The sequence below is a fragment of the Hermetia illucens genome, chromosome 4, assembly GCF_905115235.1.
Source record: "Hermetia illucens chromosome 4, iHerIll2.2.curated.20191125, whole genome shotgun sequence".
Classification (NCBI taxonomy): domain Eukaryota; kingdom Metazoa; phylum Arthropoda; class Insecta; order Diptera; family Stratiomyidae; genus Hermetia; species Hermetia illucens.
The window spans coordinates 54,936,023-54,957,892 of record NC_051852.1 but is presented as its reverse complement, the minus strand read 5'-3'; the positions used below and the strand labels follow the sequence as shown (position 1 = coordinate 54,957,892).

At 42.4% G+C, this 21,870-nt stretch overlaps 1 protein-coding gene across 1 annotated transcript; it reads left to right on the top strand.

The window, feature by feature from the left end:
* Nucleotides 1–20,136: 20,136 nt before the first annotated feature.
* On the top strand, nt 20,137–21,599 carry LOC119655741 (serine/arginine-rich splicing factor 3-like). The gene is made up of 2 exons (XM_038061794.1): nt 20,137–20,212; nt 20,501–21,599. Exon 2 carries the CDS (start codon nt 20,601–20,603, stop codon nt 21,468–21,470), a length of 870 nt encoding a protein of 289 aa, XP_037917722.1. The 5' UTR covers nt 20,137–20,212; nt 20,501–20,600; the 3' UTR covers nt 21,471–21,599.
* Nucleotides 21,600–21,870: the final 271 nt, after the last annotated feature.

The following is a 21,870-nucleotide window of genomic DNA, read 5'->3' as shown; positions in this document are numbered from 1 at the left end:
TGCTGGCCACCTGTTCCTCAGCGGAAAACACCAGCGCACCAGCTATTAATAAACAATAAATACATTTTACTCCCGCCACCACTTACGCTTCTTAAAATTAAACATTTTTGGAACCACTCCAAATCTACGTTTGCTTGTGGACCGGTTTCTACTTTTCATTGGAGAGATAGCAACAGCACTTAAAGTGTTATCTTGAAAGCAAACTTCATTGGAGGAGATGGTTGAGCATAATCCAATTTTAATTCCACTTTATCTACGTTTACCTCTGGAAGGTCGTTTGTCGAGCGGATGGATGGAACTGCAAGTGAAATCTTATCTTATCTAAATTATCAATTAGTTTTGTAATGCTGTAGAATTGTAAGTTATTTCAGAGTTTTCGTTTTTGTCAAGCTGTAGAAAAGATGCCTTCTTCCTATCATAATGATACATGTATCTATGTGCATACATATGTATAAATAAACAAGCAGCATAAGAATTTTCCCCATTATGTATAACATGAAAACTTATTCGACATTGAATTTTAAGGTTGACAGAAAAAACTCGACTATCCAGAGATTGCACATTTTATTTTTGAGAGCTATATTTTTAAGGTTTTGTGTGAAACAAAACCTTATTAGAATGGTGACGGTGTCTGTCTGTCCGTCTGTCCGTCTGTCTGTCTGTCTGTCTGTCTGTCTGTCTGTCTGTCTGTCTGTCTGTCTGTCACACCCGATTTATTCGGAAACGGCTAGACCGATTGTCACGAAAATTGGTGAGAGTATGTAATCTGGTGATCCCTTTACATGCAGTAAGTGGCGCCATCTTGCGTTAAGTTTAAGGGGGGCTCTCCGTACATGTGAATGGAGGGTGCAAATTTTTTTTTCACAGAATGTAGCCAAGTAGGGTATCAAATGAAAGGTCTCAATTAGTACTTTTCGAATCTGGTTCAATATTTGATATTAGATGAAACATAGGGGAGTAAGGGTTGAAAATATGACCCACAAAAAGTGTAACAGGTCTCGTTCTCAGAACCTATCCAACCGAAAAATCTGGAAAAAATCACAGTGGTGCATCTCTACGAAATCTAGGCCTCAAAATATATCCGGTTCCGATATCTGCACAAATAAAGTTAATAATAGTATATTTCCACATTTTAGAAATTTACCCGGCACCCCCCCTTATGTTCATCCCAGAAATACAAAATTTGGCATGAGTGTAACGAAGAATATAATGCACAGTTTGGTCAAGTTTGAAGAAGATCCAGCTAATATTAACAAAGTTATTGGGGGTGAAACTTTACAATTTTTTGTGAATTTCGTGCACTCTACAACCCGCATGACGTCATCATCACATATCAATTCGTCAATACCACAACGAAATGAATTCTTATGAATTGGGTCGCAGACAATTATTTTGTTTTAGTTTTTTAGTTATTTGTCAACCAGACATGTGTATATGTAGGTATATAATATATGCGTGCTAATGAACTTTGCGGGTAGTGCCTAATTCAGATAGATATAAGACGTAAGTCGGAAATATGGGTACGATAAATTTAGATACGTGCATATATGTGTACAGCAGGTAATAAGCAGTTTGTTTGTTTAGGGTGAGCGTGATATCTATGGCTCTAATATGTACGTATGTCTCGTAGTTTGGAAAAATATGAAGGATTATGTTGGATTTGTAGCTATATACGGACAGAGAAATGTGCGTCTCTTACATAAGATGAACACAAAACCTTTATACCCGAAGCGCGAGCTTCCGGTATTCCGACTTGTTTATATATAATTTAAAATACCATTCTCAGCGTCATATTTAAAACTCTCTATTAAAGAATGCGATTTTTCGAAAAACGCTGCCTCCACTATAGTATAATCCTAAGTCTGTAGAGATCAATGCTTCCCTTCCCTTGTCGCTGTTCATCGTTTTACTGAAACCTTTTTTTTAAAACCAAGGTTTTAAAAGGTATTTGTGATTATCTCCCATTCCTAAAAATACCGGAACAGTGAAGAAGATAAAATCTTTCCTGAATCTTTCTTTGAACTCGAAAGAGATGAGGGTAGGCTGCAAAGATTTGAATATACCAGAAGCTCTAGCTAAAGCCATGTTAATCGAGACATATTAATTTTATTGACTGATTTTTTAGTGAGGGGTTGAGGCGAACGTGGACATTTTCGCGGGAAATAGTGGAAAAGTTGGTCAAGGTAGGTTGGTTAAGCCTAACTAAAGGCTGAGGCGAGTCGCCCCGTGTGTCGCATCCGTGGAATCGTTTTTTTTTTTGTTGCATCAATAGATATAGTATAGAATATTTGAGTTAAGTGATTTTTCAATATTCCAAGTCGTTCGGAAATTACTATGTACAGGTACAGGTAAAGTGTCATATGTCAGGTTTATGTCGAAAGGAACGAATGAATGAAACGCGAAATTACCGGTCCAAGGTTTATGGACCAGGTGTAGCAGATTAATGGTTAGTTAAGATTTTTTGTTCTGATTCTAATCTAATCCTTTCAAAACTGCATATTCAACATCGGGTGTCACCATAGCCCAAAATCTATTCAACGAAATTCTTTAAAATTTATACATTAAAGAAGCCGAGAGCCAAAATTCACAAAAAAGTTGAACAAGGTAGCAACAATTTTTCCATACCTTATAATAATCCTAGTTTACGAACCGTGGTATAACCCACACGTCAAAATGCCGTTTATTTTCTTGTTTTAAAGCGGCAGGTTATCCTCTAACGTGTCACCTGGGTAACGGTCTTAAATGAAGTCATCTAACACACTTCAAGGCCCTGATTCAATATGGATTGTGGCGTCAACAATTATTATTATTATTATTAACACAAATCATATCAAACGTCTATTGGATTTCAACATTGAGTTGAGCGTGTCTGCCTCCAATTGGGCGGATCAAACGGCAACGACTTCGATAATGTTGGAATGTGCGATCCCTTTTTCTCCAGCAACAACATCAGCATCCTTGCGCTCCAACAAACCAAATAGTTGCAGACCTAACCCAATATTTACCAGCGGCAAAGAGCGAGGAAGCAGAGAATTCGATGTCGCCTTTGTCATAAACAACATATTTAGGCAGTTGGTAACTGATTTCAAACCGACTATCGGACGAATTTCAAACTGCTTCAAGATAAAGTTCTTCAATGTGTGATATATCAACCGCCATGTACCAACAGACGACAAAGATGATGTCATTAAGGACGAATTCTATACCCGACTGGACAGAATTTAAAACGGGTTGCTCTCTAATAACATCAAAATATAATTGAGCGACTTCAAATTTTAAATTGGCAACGAACTGTTCCATAGAGGCATAACAGAAGGGCAAAGCCTACATCAACTTTGCCAGCAGCAAAAATTCAGTCGCAAGCTCCACTTGCTTCCCCCATAAAAGCATCTAAAAAATGACGTGGACATCAACGTCTTCGTCGAAAACAAACTGCCTCAAACATATTGGGCGTAAGGACACTACTAACACTACACTGCTAACATTGACCCGGACCATTTCTTAGTTCGAAGGAAATGCCACTGCCGAATAGCCAAAAACAGTCGCAGGAGCTGAATCCCCAAAATCAATGTGGGAAAATTCAAAGACTGCAGGATCAAAGTGGCTTACAGGTTCACACAACTTCATGCTGATCTTGAAGAAATGAGTGACGCAATGTGGCGAAAAATTAGGGACCAACAAATGGTTCAATGGTTCCGGCCTGGAAGTGATTATCAAGAAAAACGAAACTTATCAGCTACTAATCGAAAGGCGAACTCGAGCCTGGACGACTGGAGAAAAATATAATTTTTACAAGAGGATCTCATTGCTGTGCACGTGCTACAAGGTGGTGATGAATATAATCGGACAAGGACTAAGGGAGAATACAGACAACACCATCGGGAATACCAAGGTGACTTCAGATCCAGACGATCGACAACGGACCACATATTCGCAATTAAGCAAGTGCTTGAAAAGTCCTGGGAATATGACATCGATGTGCACCAGGTGTTCGTTGACTTCTCTCAAACGTACGATAAGGTAAATCGTAATGCTCTGTGCAGAATAACTATCGAGCTAAAAATCCGACGGAAGTTAATCTAACTAGCCGAGTGAAAGCCACTATGATTAACAACGAGGATCGGGTAAATATCCAAAATGAAGTGACACAAAGGTTTCCCATAGTGTCAGAACTTCAACAAGCGGATGACTCCCCCCACCCTCCTTAACTTGGTGCTTGAATACGGCCGCTGAAAGGTGGCCCCAGTTGATACTGATGGCGTACGCAGACGACGTATATATTCTTGCCCCATGGATGCTTGGAGTGGAGTGGGTCACAAGGTCAATGAATCCAAAATGAAAAGCATGACCTAAATCTGAAAGGCGGATGCTAGTCTGCCGAAAATTGCAATAGGCGACATAATTTCAAACAGGTGAACCAATTTGTCTACCTCCTCCAACGGCGGATCACTACTTCTCATAAAGCATTTTATGCGATCTGCCCAGAATGAGATCGAGAAAAGGACACAGACGCAATAAACTACACATCTGCAAGATAGCAATTCATCCCGTACTGCTATAGGAATACGAGACGTGACGCAAATGTCGAAAGGGCAGATCGACAACTTCGCGAGAAAAGTCCTCCGATAGATTTTCGTAGCCGTAAAGAAAAGATGTGCCTGGCGAATCAGATACAATCAAGAATTGTATGAATTGTTTGATGACCTATCAGCATTGACAAGGTGTTAATTATTTCAAGGACAGCTGCTCAGAAACTACCCAGCCTAGAAGTCTCAAATATATCATGGTGATCCCTGCTCATGGTAGCTAGGCCTCAAAATTCTCCGCGTGACGATATCTGTTCAAATAAAGTTAATAATAGTAAATTATTATATTTTGAAAATGTACTGCGAACCCTCCCCTCTATTATTAAAAAAGTTAAAGCATAGTGCTGGGCATATTCAAAGTATATTCGCTACGGGCTACTTATAACTGGAACCAGTGCAGCCAAATATCGATACATAAAAAAACAGCAAAATCATTTCATACCTCAAGCGCCTAGCTTTCAATTTTCGACTTGTTTATATCCAGCAAACGACCAATAATTGGGGCAAGCAAATGTTCAAGCAAGTTTTTTGGAAAGTTGGCAAACTAGAATTCAGTTAATCTTTTATTTAGAGTGATCTTGAGTCCCTAATTTACTTGATGGCAGACCGCACTAATTTTGAGGACAACCTTTTTCTTCAAACAAAAATTGCTGTCTACGCTCAGACTAGCCAAGGTCCAAATGAACAGTGTCTCGGTCCATATAAATCTTTACCATGTTGAGTTCTTGAATTAATATATTCGGAACCAATGACACCTAAGCCGCTTTCAGACACGCTGCTCCGCAAGGTAGAGTGTAAGGCAGCATCCGATGAATTGCCTCTGTACTAGCTTTGAAGCCATCAGCAAATCTTTGAAGAAGGTATTTGCTGCTTTCCGTACTGCAATTGTTGTTGCGGTTGGTATAAGAAAATTATATATGTACTTGCAGGAAGTGAGAAGCGACCAACTTTACTTTTTCCAGGACAGGGCCGTTTTAACTGATTTCCCTAATCGTAAGTAGGGTCTACGTTAGTAATACCCTTTTTGGTTCAGTTCGTTGTTACCTTTTTGGTGGCTAAGATGCTCAGAGTAGATAGATAGAATACTTGGTCGGATAATTAGGGGATTGGTACGCCTGCAACGATGGTAAAGGAATTTTTTTTTTAATTTTTTAAGGTTTTTTGATACTGAGTACAACATAGCTGAGTTGGGGCTAAAAATGTGTGCCCCAAAAAGTGTAACGGGTCTCCTTCTCAGAACCTATCCAACCGAAAAGTCTGGAAAGAATCACAATGATGCATCTGTACGAAATGTAGGCGCCATTCCGATATCTACTTAAATAAAGTCGATAACAGTATAGACATATTTTAGAAATTTACCAGGAACCCCACCTTAACTTCTTCCTAGAAGTACAAAATTTGGTGCAGCTATAAGCAGTATTATGTACTATAATTCTGAACAGTTCGAGAAAAATCCAGCTATTATTAACAATGTTATAGATTGATAGTCAGCCCTTACAAGGACCTAGGTGTGACCTTTGACAGCGAACTCTAATTCGCTTCAAAAATTGCCGGCTTTATCCTTAGTTCCTCCCATCAATACATGGATGTCCATTCTTCAGTCATCCTTTATAAATCATCCGAAGGTAATATTCTTGAATATGTTTCCATGGTGTCATCCTCTTACCATAATCGTGATTGCCATGCAATTGAATCTCCTGACCCTGAAAAAACTAATTCGATATTATTTTTTCTTCTTGTCGATGACATTCTTCAAGCTGCCTGGTCCAGAGGAAGTGGAGTAAATCAATGGACAACGACAACGGCAAATACCTTGACTACACTGATGAAATCGGTTTGCTTTCTCACCGGTTCATAGACCTTGGGTAAATAGATACACTAACGACATCGAAGACCTCGGCCTGACGGGCATCGAAGACCCCACACATTAACAATGCTAGATCCGCTTTCGCTGCCCTGCCTAACATCTGGAAATGCAGTTATCAAAACACCAAGATCAAGTTGAGATTGTTCTGAGCTAGTGTCCTTTCTGTGTTGCTATATGGGAGTAGCACAAGGAAAGTAAACTCCACTGTCACCCAGAAGCACCAAGTTTTCGTCGATACCTGTCTGGGTCGCATCATCGGAGTGCGCTGGCCTGACACTATCTCTAACGAAAAACTTGGTCCGGTGCACATTCCTGCCATTCGCACGCACTAGGATCTGAAGGTGAAAATGGCTGTGGATATTAAGGATTAAGGATGAACGACAATTGCATTGCTTGTTAAGTCATGCAATGGAATCTGGTTGGTACACCGACCAAATTCTTAATTAGTTATTATCTTAGATCAGAACACCATTATGACACGACTGAATTGATGAAAGTTTGGGGCTGCTGAGTAACTTTCCAAATGCAACTTTCTTTGGTGCGGAATATCCTCTACTTAATGTTGGTGTTGATATAACTCCATTTTCAGATTTAAAATAAAGCAGCGGAGGTGAATCTACTGTAGCACTATGAATGCGTCAAGCGATATTAAGTTTGGTGCCGTCGACAGAAACGATGCTTCCTAGATAAAAACCCTCTGTCCACTAACAGAGGTAGAGCGAGTACGATGACCCGTCAGACTGACAATTATCCATTTAACCCCTTCACACCCCCAGCAAAGGAAATATGAAAGACATCACCAAAAACGAGAAGACAAATTATTGGTGACAAGATGTAACACTGGCAGACCCCACGTTGGACTTCAAATACGATTTGGCATTATCATATATCGCCCTCATAGTAACTTTTAGTTTCTCCGGAAAATGGCGAAATCGTTATTATTTGCGGCAGTTTCTGCTTCCCTCACTAATACAATGGTGGAATTCTGGCAATTCGGCACGCCCTCCGTTGCACTTCTTCTACTATTTAACGGTAACGGAGCTGCAGCGCATCGAGCCCACGCTCGCTTCCATCAATAAAGTTCTCGTTTGTATATCCGTTCATATATCCACACCCATGTAATCAACTTTTCATCCATAAACTATTCGCGCCTACACTATCAAATTAGTCACTGTGCGAATCGTGGAATCCGTTTAGACGCGGAGAAAGAAAAATTTTAGAATATGCAATATATAGTACCATTTCTTCCAAGTAGAGAATGTACTGACACAGAACCCAGCGCTATGAATCTGACCATAGCACATCTTTTTAAAGATTCTTTATTACTTCGCCTAATGTGCAATTTTCTCCAAATCTCTCAATTTCGCAAAATACCATCCCAAAACTCTACAACCATCATCCAGCCATCCATTCCAATGTCCATAATTTATTTTCCGCAAACTGGACAAAACCTGTACAAGATTTATGGGATCACAGCCAACATTCCGATACAGGCGTAGCGTGCACCCTTGTACGCAATTTAACGCTTCACATGGTACGTGAACTATTGCACCCGTCGTAATGGCAAATGGTATTAGTCGCTAAGACCCCTTTCGACTTTCTTTTCTTTGGACATCCCCTTCCTTCGTCCTGCTACTGCAGCTTCCTTCAAGACTTAAATGTTCCGGGCTTTAGGAGACGAGAATGCTTCAACTACTTCGCTCATATAGCAAGGACATTCAGTTTGAACTTGAACACTTTTATTCAATTTTCCTGGCTTCCGTGTATCTTGCTTTGGACATACGACAACTAGGCGTCTCCCCCATGCGCTCATGACTCTATCCACTTAATTAATTGTGTTAATTATTAACATTTAAGCACAACTGCGAAAGGATAAAAACTTCTCGTAAAGATAATCCCTGAGAATCTTAAAAAAACTTATCTCACTGCCTCCTCGGAGCTTTGGGGATGGAGAGATAACATCCAACGAGGGAAAAATTGAAAGAAAACGAGGAACGTAATATAAAACGAAAAGACGTATAATCACTGGCCATATATCCTGTTTTTCGAGTGGCTGGCCCTTTGCCGGCGAGTCAAGTTCTTGATTCAACACTGAGAAGGGTGAAGTTTCTTGTGAAAATATTTCAAGATAGGTATCCTGATTTTAGTACCCCGGCAGAAGGAGCTCTCTGACTAATCCAGATGGCTTAATGTAGCCGTGTAGTTGACGAAAAATCGCACTTCACTGGATCCCATCCTTTCGTTTTACGTCTGTTTTTTATTGCTCGGGTCCTTTTTTCGAATTGAAGCACTTCATCCCGGAAATTGTACTCATCAATCTTCACTGAAAGGAGTCATAAGTATGTTTGCTAGTTCGTTTCGGGTTTTTTTTCTGTATTTGCAGAAATGGGTCGTGAAATTGTTTGACTTTAATAAAAAACAGCAACAAAGCGGGCTTGCACGAACTTAAAGAGTCTTCGTCTGGGTTCCCAGGGTTTAGCTTAGAGGAAATACTGAAAAAGCCATAAACTGTAAGTATTGAAGGAGATCAGGTGCGAAGGTTGGAATCATGAAGCTTAAGGATTAACGTATCGGATGAGAATGGGGCGGAAGGGAAGCATTTAAAGTTACGCAGACGTTGGATATAGAAATGGATCAAATGCTCACAAATATGAATATCTGGACAATATACATTAACCTATTCTAACGTTATTTTTTTAAAATTGAATTTTCGGGAAAGGACCTGTTTTTATTTTCAAAAGGAAAGTTATTGACTAATTATATTGCAAACTGCTTTTCATTAATTTCAAAGTATATTGGGTGAAACATATTTGCTTTCGTCCGAACTTCTTCTTCTTCAGCCTTTGTCCCGTTCACAAGCGGGGTCGGCTCGTCGTGATCGGTTTCGCCATTTGGCTCTATCAAATGCCTGTAAAAATCTTAAAAAGACAGGTCCGCTTTAGTTCCAGCGTCGGAACTAAAACAGGCGCATGTGGTATTAGTCGTTTCCTTAAAACCTACCCCCAGGTTCTCCTACTCCGCGTGATGCGGACTTCGCGAGATGTGTTTGCTCAGGACCCCGCGCTCCCGACTCTTTGAGATTTTCTCCTCTCTGGCTCCTCCAGTGGCTGGTCCCAAATCTTTGCAATTGTGGAGTCAACTGCAAGCCAATTCTCATTCAAGTTAAGGATCTCCCACAGTATACACCGTTGGCTGACGTTCGTCTTCAAAGTCTCGTTCAGATTCTTCTCGCTTGCAAAATTCGTCACTGGAACGTCACATGCTCGAAACTTCTGATACACTACCCACTCTAGGAGAATTCGAATTATTCAATCCAAGGCGGTGCAGATAGTGTCTTTAGCAACCACCATGTCTCATGAGGGATTAGATGATATGGTAGTGAACCGGCCCATACCTCCACTCAAGTCACCCCCTAATGTTAGGGATTAGCTTATGCATCCACTGTTCCGCATCGATCTGCATTGTCAGTGATCATGTGACGCTAACCTGCCGCATTCATGTTCTTAGCGCACCTGTACACATGTCTTGCATGGTATAGTCCATTCATTTCTCGTGCGAAAATATCTACTAGAATTACGCCCGCCATCATTATCATTATTACTGCCTTGTCTAATGTAGTTTGGTAAAGAGAACCAGTTGTTCCCGAAATATTGGAATATACGTACCAAAATAAATATTAGAAAAAAAGTCGTCTAATTATTTACGTTATTAAATTGCTAGAAAGACTGCAAGGATACACTTAGTTGGACACACCCCAAATGTTTATGTCGGCATTTTCGCTCAGCTGTTTGAGGTAGTTCCTTTTCCTTCTGTCTCCTTCCTGATAACTGTCTCTATTAAAAGGCTTTGTAATTGGCTTTATACCTCCTCTTAACCGTCAGTACTACTCTAAACGTTGCGATTTCTTTGTGCAACCAGTAATTTCGAAAGCGGTCTTCTTCTGAATAGGGTAGCATCGCATGCTTCGTTGCCTCGTTGAGTAATCTGGATGACTTTTGCTATAGTTGTACAAACGAATCTAGTAGTTAAAGTGGTGCTAACGTATGTTATATCCACTATAGACACCAGGCTTCTTGCCTAGAAAGTATATCGAGGTCTCAATTTTCGCAGTACCACCTTAATCTCGGCGAAAGCCACATAGGAAGCAACCATTTGCAACATACAGTCTCATCTTTCGTGCTTTTATGTTAATATTTCTATGGAAGGGACCAGACCTCTCGCTGAAATGATCACCTCCTAAAACGCTGGTCCAAGCCCCAGTAGAAGTATGCTTTGGTACCATGCAAAGCGCTTCAAACCGTGTGTTCGTCTTAAACTTTTTACATGCTTTGCCGCTGGCTCACATTCATTAGGGCTGAAAGCTGGACCGTACCTTCTGTCGAAGTTTTTTTTCTTTACGTGCGATTTCTCTGATCTGAGCTGTGTCCTCGCCCCAAAGTCTCTGACCTCAGCCGCGATCCTTTCTCGGCCGGCAGTATACAGCCCATATGGACCCATCTTCACGTGCTGATATCAAACCAATTGCGCTCGCAAGTCCACTTTCCCTGGCAAAAGGAGAGAAGAAAGTTACAGGCAAAATTGCCTTCCTTTTCTGTTTCCTAGCAGATTTGAACAATAATGTTACATGTCAGACTACTCACTTTACTGTGAGGTTGATATTTAGTCTCTTGGCTTCCAGTAAATTTACAATTGTGAGCCACTATAACTTTGTCAGTAATATACGACAGTCTACTGCAGCATTTTATGATTCTAGGACGAACTTAAGGGGGACTTCCACGCGATTTTCGAGAAATTTACTAACAGTATACTACTTTACAGCATGTAAACATCAATGAGCGTTCAAGGAACCCCAGTTACCACTGTAGCACGCCGTTTTCCTGTCACAAACTCCTAAAACTTCGACTACTGTGGGAAGGGCAAAGGGGACAAAATCTAGCCGGGACAGATATTCCAGTGGCAATTGTAAAAAATAGAGCTAAGCTGTCCATCTACTCACAGCTTTGGTCAAGTGGCTACTTCCCAAACCAGAATGAATTATCCTGGTTCTTAGTACGGTTAAGTCCTTGAGGGTTTACGTGAGCACCTGTCTGGAAAACTTAATCCCACGGTCTTTTTAGGACACGGATTGATTTTGTGACCATAATCAGAGCCCCACTGTGACAAGCAACAACGGTGCCAGTCTAGTGCATGGCTTAGCATTCATACTGGTGGATGTAAGACCTTCCTAAATCTCTAGCGAACTAAGGAGCACGGCATCCGTGTTGAAACGCAACACCACGCCGAGACCCGAAGATCTCTTCTCGCTTGAGCATAACCACAACCCCCATGAAACCGAGCTGTACTCACATACAACGGGAATTCACCCGAAGTATGAGAGTCCAGGGGCTATCTGGGTTCCCATGGTACCAGTATACCCCTGGTGAGGTTTCGTGACCAATTTACCACTTCAGATGCGTCTCCGTGCAGACTCGGGTCTGATCGCCCTGATTAGGCCTTTGGAGCATTCGCCTACTGTATCACGGCCCGCAAGCCAAAGTGAGTACAGCGTCTCCCGGTGCCACCACTATGGAGGTTCTCCTCGGCCACTTGGTTTTGGTTCAGCCGACAGGGTTGCCGCCCCGTCTTCCTCACCGCCACCTCTTCTTAGTACAGGTATTATCCAACGTATATGCCATCCCTCCAATCCGATTCTGAGTTTCGTACTTTTTGAATGCTCCCTCTATATTTAGAAAGGCAGCTAAATTATATTCTCTGTGTTGTAGCGACCGCTCGACCGTCTAATTATCTCGCGAAGAGTGGTCTCTGTACATTCGCCTTTGCGGTCGGTGTGCTGCAATTTGGGGAAGTGCGATCTCTCTATGGTCGATCTAAGGTCTCCAACGCGAAAGAGATGGGGCGATTGGTTGAAAATCCTTCGCGGACTTCTGACCGCTCTTACCCACTTTCGGTATGAAAATCATGCGTGCACATCTTCAGGATTGCGGGACGCATCCGAACAAGATACAGCTCTGGTAAATCTCTACAATGACATGGCTAGCATTATGTCTTCTGCGTCTGGAGATTTGTGTGCGGTGAAGATGGTAATAACAGCTCGGTAGTTACCGATACGATAATCTTAGACGACAGGAACTACACAATCTACAAGTGGAGTTTTGGATCACAGTCCTCCTCGGTCTTGGTAGACGAGAGGCTTGACTTCTTGAGAGCCGCATATCAACTGCCTAGTTAGGTAAGAATCCTACTATTACTGACAAATTTACAGTTGGTTAAAATTGTCCCCTTTATCTAAATTGACTGAAATATCGCATTAAAGTGCTTAAACTACCGGCAAATGGAACAGTTCTGCGCTCAAATATTTTAACACGAGAAATACGTAAAACTTTTCATACCTGAAACGGTGACATTCCTGTTTCCAGCTCGTTTATGATTGTTGACAAACTTAATTTTAGGGTGCTATATTTTTTCCATATATCTTGAATATATGTATGTACAGAAATACACGATAAAACTAGGGCGAATCAGCACTAACGGTAAGTAATCCCCCACCCCCATTAAGATGCATTTTAACAGAATCTTATCTTATCAGGTTATCAGGTTTTCTTCCAAGTTTGACAAAATTAACATAAGAGAGAGAGAGAAGGTAGATTCCTAACCATCCCAATCAATAGAATCGGACCACCTCCTTTGTATAAGGAAAAGTCAAGTTCATAGGATTTCGGCATCTCGAGAAGAAATACGAAGGGCTTTGGAAAATTTGAAAGAAAAAAAAATTAGCCCCTGGTATAAACGCCCACTCGATCGATCGATAGTGGAACTTATAGGTGGGTTCGCCTGTGTAGATCGGAAATTCTACCTATATCTGGAGTAGACTTGCAACACAAAACACCACAAATTGCCGCGAAATTGCATATCACCAATTCCACAGAGTCGAATGGATGGCTTGAGCGTTTCAAGAGACGTCACAACATCGTTTTTAAAACAATTAGTGGTGAAGCCATGAATGTTCCTTCAAAAATATGAGAGTTTGCTGCGCTCTGTCATGCGCTAGATGAAAAAGAACCTTTGTTTATTATTGGTAAGGTGTTTCAAATTTATCAACACTCAGTGTTCTTATTCTTAAATCTATTTAAAAGGTGATGCACGTAAACCTCGAGAGTTGAGGAATATCGATGTAGAGCCATTAACGCTTCGAAGTAACATAAAAGCCTGGAAGACTTCGCAATTCCTTTGAAGGATGGATGGCGCAAGTTGACAAAAAAATTGCACAGCAAAAACGAAAAGTTATCATCTTTTTGATAACGCGCAAGACGCCGTTTATTGTGTTTTATAGTCGGCGAACACTCAGAACCATAGAGAGCAACAGAACAGACGACACTGATATGCAAATAACTAAAAAAAGCGAAAAATAAAAACTAAAACGTCCCCATGGACTCTGCCGTTCATATAAGTTCACTTTATTTGATGACATATACGTGTTAGGGTGCAATAAATTTACCTGAAATGCGAAACTCGGACCTTCTATAACTTTGTTAATCATATTTGGATTGCCTTCAGGCTGATACCAAATTTTGTACTTCTGCGATGTACTTAAGGGGGTAATTTTCTATAACATTTATTTTATTATTAACTTTATTTGTGCAGATATTGAAACGGAATGTATTTTGGGGCCTAGATTTTATAAAGATGCATTACTGTGATTTTTTTCAGATTGCTCGGTTGGATGGGTTCTGAGAACGAGACCTGTTTCACTATTTGGGGAAACATTTCGAGTCCTCACTCCGAAATGTTTTACCCAATATCAGAAGTAAGATCAGTTTCACAATGCAGTAATCAACCCCTTTAATTTGATATCCCACATGACCATATTCTGCGAAAAAAAATTGTACGTCCCCCGTTTGGCATCTATTGGGAGCCCCCCTTCAAACTCAACACAAAAAGGCGTCACTTGCTGCATATAAAGGGACACACAGACCACATCTTCTCGCCGTTTCCGAGTAAATAGGAAGTAACAGATAGACAGACTGACAGACACATGACAATATTAATGCGTGGACTATCGAGTGGGGCAGCAAAGAGACTACCGCAAGGGGACGGTACTTATTAGAAGCATTCGCCCAGCTGGATATGGTTCTGGCCAACGAAGGTGATATAAACACTTATCGGAAAGGGAGAACTGGTTCAATTGTAGATCTGACTTTTGTCAGCCCTGCGTTAGCTCGTGACATGTCCTGGCAAGTTAGCGAGGACTTCACGTACAGTGACCACCAGGCTATCACCCTTGAACTAAGGACGGAGCCACAAGGCAGGAGACCCGCACTCCGGAAGCCGAAATCCAGAAGAACACCAAGATGGTCTGCAAAAGCAATGGATGAGCAGACATTCATGGAGGTGTGGCTAGACTTGCCTAGCAAAGCAGGCACCTCCACGGATAGAGCTCTCCATGTCACAGAGAGTATCTCTAAAGCGTGCGACGCGTCGATGCCTAGGAGATGCTCATTCCCCACTAGAAGACTCAATTATTAGTGGAATAGTGAACTTGCCAACCTTCGATCGTTTTGCCACAGAGCCATACGCCCCCGGTCTTGACGGCATACCCAATAAGGCCCTCAAACTTGCCGTCAAATGTAGACCGCTTATGTTCGCGGAGCTGTTCGAAACGTGCATATCGGAGGGTATCTTTCCTGCACCATGGAAGCGGCAGAAGCTGGTGCTGTTGCCTAAGGCTGGCAAGCCTCCAGGGGAATCGTCCTCCTATAAACCCATATGTCTTCTAGATACTATGGGGAAAATGTTGGGCCTTTCAGATAGGCAGTATGGGTTCCGTAAAGCCAGATCAACCATTGATGCCTTCAAAATGATTACTGGCTTTGCCGAAAATGCAATTCACGGAAGGGGTTGTATCAGCAAGTATTGCGTGGTTGTGACCCTGGATGTGAGGAATGCATTTAACTCGGCCAATTGGAACCTCATACGAAAGTCTCTGGCGACGATTGGTGTTCCCACCTACCTCACCGTTATTATCGATAGCTACTCGAAAGAGCGGCCACTCTGGTATGATACCGATGATGGACCTAAAGAGTACGTTGTCTCCGCGGGTGTCCCACAAGGCTCTGTACTAGGCCCACTACTGTGGAACATCATGTATAATGAAGTACTCAACCTTCCGGTTCCGGAGGAGGCCACGGTGGTTACGCTGATGATTTAGCACTGGTTGTGGTCGCAAAGCATCTCGAGGATGCTGAGTTGTACTCAAGCGGAGCAATCAGTGTTGTTAAGGCTTGGTTAGGGAGTGCTGGACTGGCACTCGCGGAGGAAAAGACGGAAGCGGTCCTCATCACTAAGCACCGCAAAAGAAATTACGCCTGCATTAGAATCAGGAATCGGATCATCACTTCCAAGCCGGCCTTCAAATACTTAGGGGGTGATGCTAGACGGAGGACTTAATTTTAACCAGCACATAGAGCATACTTGTAAAAAAGCATCCACCACGAGTTTTGCTCTGGCAAGGATGATGCCGAACGTAGGAGGCCCGCGGCATACTTGCAGGCTACTCATAGCCAGGGTGGTGAGCTCTATCTTGCTGTATGCAGTCCCAGTTTGGGGAAAAGTACTGCAGGTTTTAGGCAATACACATAAACTGAGTACGGTTTACAGAAGAACATCCCTAAGGGTGTGTTCTGCTTTCAGGACCGTCTCAGACGATGCAGCGTTCGTCATCTCGGGAATGATGCCGATTGACATCCTGGCAACTGAAATGATGAACATTTATAACACCAGGTCAATCTCTCCCTTATCTGAGGTGAAAAAACCGAAAGGGAGAGATCCATAAGCAGATGGCAACAGCGATGGGACCAATCAGAAAAGGGTCGTTGGACTTACAGGTTGATCCCTTCCATCGGGGAGTGACTGGAGAGAAAGCATGAGGAGATCAATTATAATCTCACCCAGTTTCTCACCGGCCATGGAGGGTACAGTCAATACCTGTACAGGTTTAAATTGGACACTTCGCCTAATTGTCCAAACTGCGGGGTCCCAGAGGACCCAGCGCACGTTTTCTTCCAGTGTCCTAGGTTCGTGGAAGAAAGGAGGAACCTAGAGGAAATGCTAGGTGAAGTGCTATCACCGGAGAATTTTGTCCGGAGAATGGTAACCTGTCAGGAAGACTGGGATGCGATCAATTCCATGATCGCTGTAATCCAGGATAAACTGCGAAAAGCAGAAGAAGTGAGGAAGACGCGGCTACGAACCCCCCGGGTAGACGAAAGGAGACCTAGCTAAAGTGAGCTAACTCCGCCCCGTGATGTAATACCTAAAGGTGGTTCCACGGGGTAGGGGGGAAGTCGGGGGTGGTTTTAGTGGGTAAAAATCCCATACTCTGGCGTGCCCAGGCAAGAGTCTTTTGAAGATTTCCACCTCCTCAAAAAAAAAGACACATAAAAATATTCTGTGAAAAAAATGTACAACCCCCTTTCGCATCTATAAGGAGCCCCCCTTCAGACTTAACACAAAATGGCGCCACTTACTGCAGGTAAAGGGATACACAGACCAGATATTCTCATCAAATTTGGTGACAATCGGTTCAGCCGTTTCCGAGTAAATCGGGTGTGACGGAGAGACGGACCGACAGACATTGAATCGATTTTAATAAGGTTTAAAAACCTTAAAAAGTAACCAAAGTCTCACACATCGTTTTTAATACAAAAGAACAAATTTATGCTAACAATTGAGTAAATTAATATTTTGTGTGGTGACAATTAACTTTTAAAATTGCAAGACGTGTTCTTTTCATTGATCCTACGAGTATTCGGTAACTTCAGCAGGAAAGACCTCCAGATAACCTTTATGTGATTCTTCGAGTCCTTTTCGCCTTTTGCCTCTCTTTTGCGTAGCTCCTTTGTACGTGTGCCCACATGTGTTCTATCAGATCTAAATCCGGGCTCCCAGATGGTTGAGCAAGAGACCTTTTCATATTATAGAAGGCCCATTCCTTGACGACCCTGGGTGTGTGTTTTAAATCATAGTAATGATCTAACATTATATCAGATGACAAACCCAATATAGCCACCGTAGCTGGTATGTACCGACCTAATATGTCAAGTTATCCTATTTTAATGACGTTATCTTGGATTATACGCAGTAATCCTGGTCCGTTAGACGCCACCATCGTGATGTTGCACCGGCGTGTTCAACTGTTGGCTTAGTATTACGATCTTCTTAGGCAGTAACCACCTTCCTCCATACCAATTGTAGGCCATCAAAGCCGAAAATGTCGAATTTAAACTAGTCGCAAAAAACGGGTTTTCCAAAGCTCTTTTGCCTTATTGACAACCTGTCTGCCCGTTTGTCTGTCACACGCACTTTCCTCCAAAACGGCTAAACCGACCCGAACGAAATTTGGTAGACAGATGGAAACTATGAAATCCCCCACATACACCGAGTGACACAAATTTAGGTAGAGTTTAAAGGAAGTCTCGCCATATATGCAAAGGGGAGATTTAAAAAAAAAATTCACCGGATATAGCTGTGTGGCATATCAAATCAAAGGTCTTGGTTAGTACTTTCCGAAAGTGATATTAGTTTTGACGTGGATTGTAAAATGCGCGAGTACGGAGTCACAATGTACGCACTTAAAGTGAGACAGGATCCCTTTCGGAAACTATCCAACCCAAAAATCTGAAAAAAATCAGGGTGGTGCACTTAGATGATATCCAGGCCTCAAAATATGGGCCATTTCGATATCTGCTCAAATAGACTTACTAATGGTATATTACCAACTTTTAGAAATTGACTGAAACATTTCCCCCCACCCCTTAAGTTCATCCTAGGAATATCAAATTTCGCAACAGCGTAGAGGATTCTTTTTTTTATTTGTTTAGGGATTGGGGAGTCCTAAGTTCGCATCGACTTGATGCCGGACCGGAGCAAGTGGAGAACAACTTGCTTTCACTCTGAAAGGTCCACGACTCCTATTTTTAGGTTTAACACCCAAGCTCCCAAAATTAAAAGAGGGACAAAGACGGCTACGGTTTCTTACTAGAGCAGAGGCAACTGAAGAGTGGCCGCTTCGGTCACGCTCCTCCCAGGGCAAAAGAGGAAGCGTCTGAAGGGTTGCCTCTGCCTTGGTAAGAAACCGTAGCGGTCTTCGTCCCTTTTGATAATAGAGGATAACATCTTGCATGCGCAAGTCAAATTTCATTGAAATCTGGCCTAATGGCGAAAGTTATAGTAGTGGAAACTTAGCAATTTCGCGCGAATCTACTGGTTCTAAAGTCAATCAAATAACATGCTGACGTCATAATTAACGAGAATAATTGACATTCGAGTGAAATATTAAAATTCCGTTCCTGAAGAATCTACTTCTCCCTCCCTCTTTGTAGGTTAAGTTCACATTTGCTAATAATATTAAACTCCGAGTGTGAAGCGTATGAGGTTGACCAATATCAATACGCACTTGAAGTGAGACAGGACTCATTTTCGGAAACTACCCAACCTAAAAATGCGAAAAAAATCAGGGTGGTGCGCCTAGATGAAATCTAGGCCTCAAAATATGTCCCATAACGAGAATAATTGAAATTCGAGTGAAATATTAAAATTCCATTGAAGAAGAATCTAATTCTCCCTAGCCCTATTTTATATTTGATGTTGGTTTGTTGGTTGGTTGTTGGCATTTGCTAATAATATTAAACTCAGAGTGTGAAGCGTATGAGGTTGACCATTATCAACACAGGGCTTTCCAACAAAAGATTTATTTAAATCACTTTCTAAAAAATTGAGTGACAATGGGATTTTTAACTATGTACACACGGAGCTGTCATCCACGATCCCCACATAGGGAAACACAAAACCTTTTATACCTGAAGCGTCAAACTTCCGGTTTCCCGACTTGTTTAAATATTTCTTTGGGAAAGCAATGGCTTCTTCTTCGAAGTATAGGCCCTTAATCCCTCTCTGCGCAAAAATATGTTTCACAAAATCTATGGTTTTGTTTGCTCCGACTAGATTTTCACGGTTCGACTGCCACCTGTTTTGCCAGAAGCGGAGCCACTTTTTTCTTTCATAACCCATTTAAAAATATCACATGGCTTTCGAGATATGTTGCTTCAAAGTGTACTGCAGTAACTGTCCAACTTTTTAATTGGTTGACTGTATGTGTTGTTTATTTCCGTTTTTTATCCCTTTGTAATCGGACCACCTGTTAGACCGACAAATTTTGTTTGGTCCGGCAGTGGTCCAATTAGGCAGGTTTGACTGTATTTCTGTAAACATTTGTCTGGCTTCTCCCAGACTTTGATTCTCAATGCCGCCATCTATCGGATTAATAAAAAGCACACTTGATCATGGTTTGGGCCTCCTCTTTGCCTCCGCTCCACTCTTGCCAACTTAGTGGAGGTGGATTTTCCGATCGAAACTTCGGCAGCTGTTATCAGATATGAATTCTTCCCATTCTTTGTCTGCACATCTTATGCAGTTTCGTTCAGCGTTAACAATGATCACTTAAGATTTCTCAAGTGTAATATTTGTGCCTCCTTTCAACAAATCAAACGGAAAATTCTCAACACAGAAATTTAAATTTTCGCTCTCGCGAAATCAATCAAATGACCGCGGTTCACACAATCTATTCACAATTGCGCTCTAATCCGGAACACCAACCAATGATCATGGACACGATAATCCACTGAACCGCGAATTACGACCGGCGGCAAGCGAACTTGTCAGCGGTTATCAAGTTTGACAAATGTCAAAATTCGTAAACAACGCGGTAAGTTTTTTCGGTTTAAAATTCCATTTTCGCTTTTATTTTTCCCATCAATTGAACCCACTTCATTTGTTTTGCAATCATGTAGCGCTCCACCATGCGGAGCCAGATCAGTTTGATCTGATTGCTCTGGTTCAGGGTGGAATCGTGTGTGCCTCCATTCATAACTCGTAATATAACCTAGATTTCGAGATCGTTTTGATTAACGAATTGTGATGATTTCCATGACACTTAATGCCAATGGGAACGCAGCTTGTGCGTCTCAATAACACATTTCTATCGTTTTTGCAGATATATCTGTAAGGACGTCGCGACGCGCAGGACTTCGAGACGCAGGAGTCCTTAGGATTTAGTTTTACGATTGGACGAACAAACCCCTTATCCCGACAAAATGCCGTGTAAAATGGCACGTTCCCCAAGCGACCGCAAGGTCTTTATTGGCGATTTGTCGCGCGACGTTCGCCGCAAGGAATTGGAAGATATTTGTGGCGAGTACGGACGAGTGCGTGACTGCTGGGTGGCGCGGAATCCACCCGGGTTTGCTTTCGTCGAATTTGATGATCCCCGCGATGCAGCTGACACCGTTCGGGAGTTAGACGGACGACGTATTTGCGGGCGCCGAGTTCACGTTAAACTTTACACTGAAAAACTAAACAATCGAGGCCGGCCGGCCAACACTGACGAAAAATGCTACGAATGCAGAAGCAGCGGACACTTTGCGCGCGAATGCCGCTCTCGTCACAAAAGATCGCGTCGGGAACGAAGCTATTCCCGCGACCGATCGCCCAATTACCGGCGAGATCGTTCCCGGTCGAGGTCACGATCTAGCCCCAGTCGCTACTCCCGCGCAACAAAAAGACGTTACAGCCGTTCGAGATCGGATGACAGGGACCACTACAAATCTAGAGCGAGCAGTGATCGATATCGTCGTCGTGAGACTCCGCCACGCCGTAGATCACCATCCAGATCGCCCCGCTACAGCCGCAGTCGCTACTCCGACCGCAAATCTTCACCGTCACCAGCAGAAAGACGTCCTGTTCGACCCAGATCGCCAGAAGAGCGAGAACCCCGGCGGTCCGAGCGCCGTAGCACTGAGCGAAGCCCGCGTAGGGATTCGTCCCGCAGCAGATCCTCGTCACGAGGCAGGCGATCGAGATCGCCCAGCACTAAACGTCGACGCACGGAATCTCCGAATGACGGAAGAGCCCACTCGCCTGAGAAGAAAAGAGGAACGACACCGGCGGGGGGTGACTGGGATTGAGACGGTTTTTAGGTTAACGTACATATTTAGATGAAGTTTGCACTCTCATTGCTCGTAATACCATTTATGTAATGTTAATATCCGTTAGGGATATTTGCTATTGGTTAAATGAAGTATTTTTAACATTAACCGTGCGAGTTTTCATTGAGGAATTTACGAAATGGCCTTGGTCAGTCCAAAGGCTGTTTGCTTCAGGGACTAATTCCAATCCGATTCGCTTTTTGTGACGACTTAATCGCTGGCCTGATAATAGGAAGTTGGATTGGTCCTCTTAAACAGGAATTCACAGAAATGGTTTTAACTGTCTATGTACGTAGCACTATTGGCATTACCAATGCTTAGAGTTATTTCGCATTTCAAAATTCTCTCCCCTTTAACAAAAGGAGTAAAGATTCTGTTG

Excerpts from the sequence above, each read along its gene's own strand:
- LOC119655741 (XM_038061794.1), top strand. The coding sequence starts at position 20,601 with ATGCCGTGTAAAATGGCACGTTCCCCAAGCGACCGCAAGGTCTTTATT.